A 9,447-nucleotide genomic window follows, 5' to 3' on the forward strand; every position below is an offset into this window, starting at 1 on the left:
GAATCTCCCTCGATCTGCGCGGTTGCCGCGTGCGCCGCCCGCCTCGTTATCACGCGCCTCGGGAGTCGGATGGACATACGTCCGTTCGGCTCCCCGCTGGGCCGTACCAGAAGCAGGCCTCGTGGCCACGTGGCCACGTGGCGTCGGTGCTGCGGTCGGCCTTGATGAAGACAAGGGCCCCATCCGCAGTCTCTGAACCATCGCCTGCCAATGGCCCGGGGGCTGCTGTCGGTGACACAAGAACCAGGGGTCCCCGAGTCCCGAGGCCAGATCAGCAGTTTGCCATGTGGCGCCCTCCCGCTGGGATCATCTCCGCGAGGTACGAGAAGACTATGTTCCGGGAGAGGGTGCTCGGGGCCATGAACAGTGGTCCCCGAGTACCCGAGTTCCCCGATGACCCGAGAAGACCAAGTGGCGGGAAGAGAGTGCTCAGGGCTGTGAACAGTGGCCCCCGGGCACTCAAGTCCCCCGACAACCAGAAAAGCCAAGTACCGGGAAGGGGGTGCTCGAGGCCGTGAACAGTGGCCCCCAAGCACCCGAGTCCCTCGAGGACCAAAGGGAAGCCAGTTCCGGGAGAGAGTGCTCGGGGCCGTGAACAGTGGCCCCCGAGCACTCGGTTCCCCGAGGACCCGAACAGCCAATTCCGGGAGAGAGTGCTCGGGGCTGTGAACAGTGGCCCCCGAGCACATGGTTCCCCGAGACCAAGAAAGGGCATATCCGGGAGAGAGTGCTCGGGGCTGTGAACAGTGACCCCTGAGCACTCGGTGCCCCAATGGCCTCAGAAGTCCTTCGCCGGTGGCCCCCACAGAGGTCCAGCGATGAGGTGTCAACTAGTGAAAGGCCCGATGCTGTATTTAAGAGGGTGCGTGCCCTATCACCTCTAACTGCTCCTGCCACGCTCGTTGTCAGTCCCTGCCACGGCCTGGCAGGAAGGCGTGGGGACATTTAATGCACGGGTCCCATCGTGGGACATCCGGCGTGCCTCGGGATAACATCACGAAGCCCAAGGCGTCCCGCCCTGCCTCCCTGCTATTTCAGGTGTACAAGAACGAGCGGGCACGCCGGGCTATTCAGTGGTTGCCCGGTGGGCCCTCTCCACGGCACCCGTTGCAGAACGGCATGATGACGAAACAGACCGGACGGGGGCACGTTTTCAACCCTCCCCGTCACTTCGCGCAGCAACCCATGATGGTTGCTTTCCATTTATAGCGCCTTGGAATTCACGCCCTCCCTTTCTGGGCATGCTATCGCCCCGGCGGGTATTTAAGACGGGGTGGGCTCCCTGGTGAGGAGGATATAGAAGGTTGGTGACAGCAAGCCGAGTCGAAGACAGAGGTTCAGTACAAGCACAGAAGCTCAGATCACTGAAGAACAAGGAGCCCAAGGCTCTAGGCTAGACAAATATTCTTGTAACCAGCAACATCTTTGAGAGACATTCTCAGAGCATTTATAGCATACACACAGGAGTAGGGTGCTACGCTCAGTGCGGCCCGAACCTGTCTAAAAGACCTCTTACGCATTTACTACTTCTGCATCCGATCATTCAATTCCACCTGCATCACATTCACGTCCATTTATTTCACCCGCAAAACAGATTTAGAATCATCCCTCCGGTCGAATCTCAAAGGGGGTCCCTCCGGATCCCTGCTTGAGGAGTTCACCCTCCGACACATACCTTACTAAGTTATACAGATATCCATCAGAATGGTTTCCATATTGAAACCCACAATGACAACAAAAGAGAAATTTCTCCTCTTAATCAACGGATATGGCAAGCTTCCCTATATACTATCTGGATTGTACTATAGATACATTAAAACCCGTACCACATATTGCGTACAAAATGATTTTTCTATCTTGATCAAATCAAGATTTGGTATAATTGACTTGGTCACTATATCTTAGAGATGATGAGAAAAATTATTAACAATATTATTGGTCATAGTATTCCCAAAATCTTCGAATTTGTGTGCACCGCATGTGTCACAGGGAATTAAATTTTAAGGTTCTCTTACCTTAAAATTCATAATATATCATTCAATTTGTTGAACACATTCAAGAATATATATGTGGCTCTATTCAGCAATTTTATGCACCAACTTGGTACTCTACAATGCTGATTGATGCATCTACAAATTAGTCCCGTATGTGTCTCTTATACATAAGACACCACACTTATGTCAAACTCATTGCTCAAATTTAGAGCAAATTATCCTGGACACAAGATCAAATCCATTCACATGGATAATACCGTTTATTAACATGCATTCAATTATTGTTTGGCATCGGGCATTACTGCATTAAGTACAATATGTGCACATTCATAATGGTCTAGCTGAATTTCTCAATAGAATCAAATCATTTGCATTATCAACCATAGGATTGCAATTTGCCAATATCTTATTGGTGACATGCGGCTTTACGCACCACATCATTAATCCATATTCATCTAACTGCAATCATACAGCTCCTTCCATTGCAGTTAGTATGTAGAAATTTAGCCCCAGTCAAGTATCTTCTATCTGCGAATCGATTACGTTCCGCACATACCGATATCACCACCGTACAGCATACATCATAGGGCATTAGGGATCTATATGAGGTATAATTATCCGTCAACTATGTAATACCTCGAGTTCCTCTTACGGGACTTATTCATTGCATGTATTCTTATAATATTTTGATGACAATTTCAGACATTAGGAGGGATTGATACCGCTAAGAATGTCATGAATCATAAGAGAATATCACACAGATTCATATTCAGTCCTCATATCCACGTACCTGAGATCTGAATCATTATTTAGAAACATCTTGTATTTGCAACATATTACAATTAACCTGCCAATTTGCATTTACTAACAACAAAGTTGTCATAAAATCCTATATTCCTACAAATGTGCCGAAAAGAGTGGAGATACCAAACAAAAACCACTTAACTCCCAAATTAAAATAAGAGGGGGAGAAGTACGGTCATAAAGGATAAAGCTTCTTTGCAAGCTACCGCGAAAACAGATGAATCCCTCCTCTAAGACAGTAAATGCAAATCAACATCAAGTTGATAAACAACTTATGGATATTCACTATCCAAACGTCTATGGATGTTTAGCATTCAAAATACCCAATACAAATGTGTACATAAATTCAAACGTTGGGTCATGGGAGCACCATAATTCTATTGTTTTGGGAAATACACGGAGTTAAATGGGATAATATTTCCACAAACTATATTGATTCTATAGAATCAATCAATACCAAAGACTAAAAATCATCAACAAATATTTCTCCTCTAAAATTGCAGAAGATCTTCAATTGGATCCAAACCAAAGTCCATGGCCATGGCAGGGTGCCTCAAGCACTCGGACTAGACCAAATAGAAAGAAGCAATTGAGATAGAATTACACTCGCTCACAAAAGTAATATCTATACCTCCAATATCTTCCCTACGGAAGCAAAATGGATTTTTGCTCCATAAGGTGGTGAAATAGCGAGGTTTGTAGCACAAGGGTTTATGCAGAGACCCGGCATCAATTATGATGTTACATACCCCTTGGTATGTGCGAAAATTATGTTCTCATATTCAATATCATTGGCAGATCAAATGAATTGGATAGATTCGAACATATAAGTCCCTAATGGGCTTCGTATTCTGAATCTTAATACAAATCACAATATATATTGTGTACAGCTTAATGTCACTCTATGACTTCAAGCAGTTAAGTTAATTGTGGTACAACTGACTAATTGAGTTCCTTCCACAAAAGTGTTACTCCAATGATTACATATATGTGTTCATAATAAAATCCCAATTAGATTTTGTATCATCTCCAAACTACACACGACAAAGTGTGTAATCATCTTAAGACGGAATTTGAGATGAAAGATTTGGGTAAAACCAAATTTCGCTTAAGTTCACAACTTAAACATATTCCTTCAAGAATATTTATCCATCAATCGACCAATATCCAAATGATATTGGACCCTAAATATGAATCAAGATTTATTCATAACTTGGGTTGAAAATAAAAAGATATTGAACCTAAAGTTCTATATCTTAGTGCCATCAAAGCGCTCATGTACCTTACAAACCACAACAGACCTGATATTGCGTTTGCAGATAACTTGCTAGCTTAAATAATACAGCTATAACAATGCCATTAGGCGGGAGTCAAAGAGAATATCTGCAGATATCTTTATGGCACTAAATATCTAAATTTTTCTATCAGAAAAATCAAGATACGACCATAGTTGGATATTCAGATTTTGGATATATAACTGATCTCCATAACGCCAAATCACAGACTGATTTTATGGTGATATAGCCTTCTTATAGGAGTCATCAAAACAATTCCAGAGGCTACTTCCACCTATCATTCTGAAACATCACATATACGTGTATGGTTTCGTAGAATGATAAACCACATAAATCTATAATGTGGTATAAGTTTTATTTAATCACCAATAATTATCTTGAAGATAATTTTGTATGTATTGCTAAAATACAAATAGGTTAAATAAAGAGCAATATAACCAAACATATTGCTCATAAATTATTCTATTCTCATAATAGGGAGATAGACATCTTGCAAACTAAATCATGTGATAATCTCACTAATTTATTCACTAAGTCTTTACCAGCTTTCTACATTCCAAAAATGTGTTCACAGAATTGGTTTGCGATGACTTCGAGATCTGCAAGGATCAGGGGGAGTCTCCTCCTGAATTTAACATATTCATACATCATATTGTACTCTTTTCCTTTATGAGTTTTACTTACAAAGTTTCTCATAAATTTTTTTAATGAGACAATATCTACACAAGATTATATATCATATCTCTTATTTTCCCTATCGAAGTTTTGAAAGAGGTATCAAATATATATATATATATATATATATATATATATATATATATATATACATATTGTTCTCTAAATTCGTTTATGTGTTTTTCCTTTTAAAGATTTTTTTATATGAGTTTATAAAGAGACAATAATCAATATATGATGTACCATTTTCTCCTTATTTTTCCACTGACTTTTAAAAAAGTTTTAACAGCATATCACTATTATTCCTCCTATTTTCCTAAGAGATTTTACGAATGTTTTAATATGATCTATAGATCATAATTATTGTTCTCTATGCTCACCAAAATGAGTTTTTTTTTCTATTTAGGTTTCTCATATAAGCTTACAATGAGGCAATAAACAATATATGCCATATCTTTTTCTCCTTACTTTTTTCCATAGGGTTTTGAAGGAGTTTTAATGGTATATCAATATATTATTTTCTCTTCATATTTTTTCAACAAGATTTTTGGAGGAGTTCTAACAAGAAGTTTACATTCAAGATAATTGATCAATGAAGAATGTTATGAATAGACACATTTAGATATAATCATATGATCAATTACCAAGAGTTATGTTTATTGAGAAGAGATATCTTCCTAATAAACATATCCTCTCCCCATATCTTTTCACCATATATAAATATATAAACACCATGATCAATAAATACATATCTTTTATTTGCTATTCTATTGTCTCTCGATTCCTATCTACCCTACAATATATATAAAAGAAACCTCATCTCCAGTGAAGATGAAGCTATTGTATAACAAGCATTGCCATGCTTGCTTAGTTGGATCACATGCATCATGCTAGCTTGTACCAAACCTAACCATGTGAAGCACTAGCTTGAAGTTCTTTTATTCTCATCAGATGAATAAAATGCTCAGTGGGCCATACGAGCTACAAAGATTGGCGCTGTTTTTCCTTCTTTCCCCGAGAAGGCAGCAGATGGTATGTGATCGGATTTGCAACAAGTTACAATAAACCGCGCAAAAGTTAAGCCAAGATCTACTCCCTAGCTCGTTTAAACTGCATGCAGTGTTGCACATTACTCTGTCCAATAAATAAGAAATGATGTTCTGAAATCTCATTTTAACCTTCTTTGAAAACTTAGAAGTCTTTTATCAATATCTGTATGGAGTATTTATATTGGCATGTGAAGATAATGTGTATGTATCTAAAGATAAATAATATTCTAATTTGACTAAGCTTTTTAGATATAATACTCTATTCGGTCATAAATACATATATCATTTTAAAAAAATTAGTTAAATTTATAAGACTCCGACTAACAATAGCTTTTAAAATATCTAATTTAAAATTTTAGAATCATATATGTAAATTTGTTTTGAAAAATACTTTTATAATATAAAAAATTAATAAATTTTATAAATAAACTATAATAAAAATAGTAATTAGAGCTCGTGGTCGTGCACATCGTTAACGAATGACTACATCAGATCCGGATCGATCCTCGTCCGTCCGCATCACGCCCTCGTGCTCGTGCGACCCCACCTCCTCACCACGCGTTCTCCCCACGCATCTCCATGCCTATATTTTTTTCTCGCGCCCGCCTCCCCCCGAAAAAATCTCCAATTACCCACCCACCACAGCTCGCAACCCTAATCAGATTCCTCCCCTACTCGCCGCCTCCTCGTCGACTTCCCGACTCGCTAACCCTAGCCCCGGCCCCCGCGAGATCTACCCCGCGCGAGCAGCCATGGCGGAGACCCTCGACATGACCCTCGACGACATCATCAAGAGCAACAAGAAGAGCAACTCCTCATCCGGTGGGGGTGGCCGCCGCCGGGGCGGTTCTACCTCTGGAGGAGGCGGCGGCGGCGGCGGGGTCGGGCCGACAAGGCGCCCCTTCAAGAGGTCCGGGAACAGGCCGGCGCCATACCAGCCGCCGAAGGTACGAACGAATCGAACGGGCTAGGGCCCCGCGTCGCCCGGCGGGAGGATGCGAGGGCTTCCGTTTTCGCCGAGGCAGGCGGGAGGAGGTGGTCGGATGGTTTTCTCACTGTGGTGTGACGCGATCCAGGCCCCTGACGCGGCGTGGCAGCACGACATGTACCCCGCGGTAGCCGCGGGAGGAGGCGGTGGCAGTGGCGGGAGGGTCTCGGCTATCGAGACGGGCACCAAGCTCTACATCTCCAACCTGGACTTTGGCGTCTCAAACGAGGACATCAAGGTATACACATCACCGGGTCAGCGTGTTCTGTTGTTGCTTCTGAATTTAATTGTAAAAAATCGACAATAGCTGGCTGGATATGTGATTAGCTGATCTATTTTCTAGATCTAACGCTCGTGAATGAAGCTTGGCACCTATTTTGTTTTTTTGGACTTTCTACTAGCTCAGATCTATTGAGTTAAACCGGACATCAGTAGTAGTTTGTGAAAATCACTTGTTTGATTTATAATTGTGCTGTTTTGCTGAAACTTCCAGTTAACATATGTAGATGTTGTGCATGTGTTTTCTATCGAGATCTATAGTTCCAGAGAAGATCTATATCTGTAGGTTGCTTGTTCTTCACTTTATGTGCCATAGCCTTATTTGATTGAACTCTTATATTAGTATGTCGTTGCTTCCAATCCTCAAATTTGCAGCTCGTAGTGAGTTCTCAGTTGATCAGTTTGCTTCTCCTGTGATATGCTTATTTGCAGGACATCCTTTTAATTTCTGCACTCAGGCGATAATTCTGTGTTTCATGCGATTTAACTGATAAAGATTTTACTGTTAAAAGATTTAACATTTTATGAAGTTATGTTCAAGGTGTAAATTTGTTATTAAGTTCCTGTGGATCAATTAGTCAATCACATGCAGCATGCATCACCTGAATTCCTTTTGCAATATTAATTTGTTTCCTTGATAAACATTGTCTGAGTTGTTTTGTATGTATTATTATGCAGGAGCTTTTCTCTGAGCTAGGTGATCTGAAGCGATCCTCAATTAACTATGACCGAAGTGGGAGGTCTAAGGTGCTAATGCAATCTTACTGTCACTTACCTGTCTCTTATCTATATCTTGTTTTCCTTGATATTTACATTTGTTATTTCTTGCAGGGAACAGCTGAAGTTGTATTTGCAAGGCGTGCTGATGCTGTAGCAGCATTTAAGAAATATAACAATGTGCAACTTGATGGGAAGCCTATGAAAATAGAGATAGTTGGGACCAATACTCCAACAGCAGCTGCTTCTCTTCCAGTCACTAATGGAGGCCAGGCTAGGAATGCTGCTAGAAGGTATACTCCTCATCTGCATTATTTATTTATTCATGACTTATCAGTCCATATGAGTATCAATTAAATGTATCTGCATGTTTAGCAGTATTCAGAATAATTGTTGATCTTATGTGATATTTAAGGCATTATGTTACAGTTGGTTTCAACTTGTGTCTATTAATTTGACAAGGCAAATATGATGAGCTAAATTAGTAGCTATAGATTATAAGTATAGGTGCACGAGGGTAGTATTCATTCTGTTAGTGTTAGGCTATTTTTTCCATGTGCCAAATTTAGTATATTTATGTACTATGTTTAGGAGTCTGAGCAGAGCTGAATTGGATATTTAAGGCTTGAAAATGCATTTTTATTTGCTGCTATCATTTGAAAATTCATCTAGTAATTTTGAAGTTAGGTCTGGCTCATTTCTGCAATTGGTTGACATGGGTATGGTGCATTTTGTCATCCTCGTATGTCGTGAGATGTGACCAGCATTATTGGTCTTCATCGATATAGATGTCGTCTTTCTTATTGCCTTTTCATTTAATCATTTCACTTCGTCCGATTTTTTTACTAACTTAAACTAAACTCAAATGTTACAGCGCACCAAGGGTTGCCCCTCCAGGTCTGCCGCATCGTAGACCCCATCAGAGGGGTGGGAGGCGTGGTGGTGGTGGATCCGGTGGTCGTCGTGGCAAAGAGCGTGGCCAGCCAAAGTCTGCTGAAGAACTTGATGCTGAGTTGGAGAAGTACCATGCCGAATCGATGCAGACAAACTAGATAACTTCGAAGTTGATATTTCGACATCAAATATGAAGGGCATTAGTCCCTTCGTTCCTGCTGTTTGTGCTACTTTGTTCAGGGGACAACAAAACCTTGTGTTTGTGGGGGTCTTGCTTTACTGAATTTTATGGGTTTTATGCGTCAACATAGAACTAGAGTTAAGTGGATGATGCTGAACACTGCTATGGAAATTACTTGGTTGCCTTTAGTTTCTGTGCCTTATGCTCCAGAGTGAAGTATTGTCCAAGTTGCTCCACATATATGAAGGTGCTCTCATTTCCTTTGACCCTCACAGTACAATACAACCTATTCAAGGTAAAAAATGGCTGAACTTCGGATGCGCCCTGGGTGATCTAGTTGTGTGCCTTTATTCGGGTGTTGCTCAGACGTTTCTCTGCTGAAGAATGGTTCAAGCTCCAGCCATCTAGTAGGAGGTATGCATGCTTTTCATTTGCTTATTCCCTCTATTTGTTAGTTTACTTGTTGAATTTATGCTTGTGTTCATGTGGTGAAGGCTCCTTTATTTTTCCATATTGCAGGTGGCTGTCGCCTTTTTGTTGTGAAGCATGAAGCTATTTATTTTGGGCATCT

General features: G+C 41.1%; 1 protein-coding gene across 1 annotated transcript; it reads left to right on the forward strand.

Moving 5' to 3' along the window:
• The first annotated feature begins 6,419 nt into the window (after positions 1-6,419).
• On the forward strand, positions 6,420-9,064 carry LOC133916392 (THO complex subunit 4A-like). The gene is made up of 5 exons (XM_062360041.1): positions 6,420-6,764; positions 6,894-7,043; positions 7,763-7,831; positions 7,916-8,094; positions 8,676-9,064. Exons 1-5 carry the CDS (start codon positions 6,570-6,572, stop codon positions 8,851-8,853), a joined length of 771 nt encoding a protein of 256 aa, XP_062216025.1. The 5' UTR covers positions 6,420-6,569; the 3' UTR covers positions 8,854-9,064.
• The last annotated feature ends 383 nt before the right edge of the window (positions 9,065-9,447 follow it).

The sequence above is a fragment of the Phragmites australis genome, chromosome 4, assembly GCF_958298935.1.
Source record: "Phragmites australis chromosome 4, lpPhrAust1.1, whole genome shotgun sequence".
Lineage (NCBI taxonomy): Eukaryota > Viridiplantae > Streptophyta > Magnoliopsida > Poales > Poaceae > Phragmites > Phragmites australis.

Coding starts and splice junctions, on each gene's coding strand:
- LOC133916392 (XM_062360041.1), top strand. CDS start 6,570: ATGGCGGAGACCCTCGACATGACCCTCGACGACATCATCAAGAGCAAC. Junction 6,765..6,893: donor CGCCATACCAGCCGCCGAAG/GTACGAACGAAT, acceptor GACGCGATCCAG/GCCCCTGACGCGGCGTGGCA. Junction 8,095..8,675: donor GCTAGGAATGCTGCTAGAAG/GTATACTCCTCA, acceptor CAAATGTTACAG/CGCACCAAGGGTTGCCCCTC.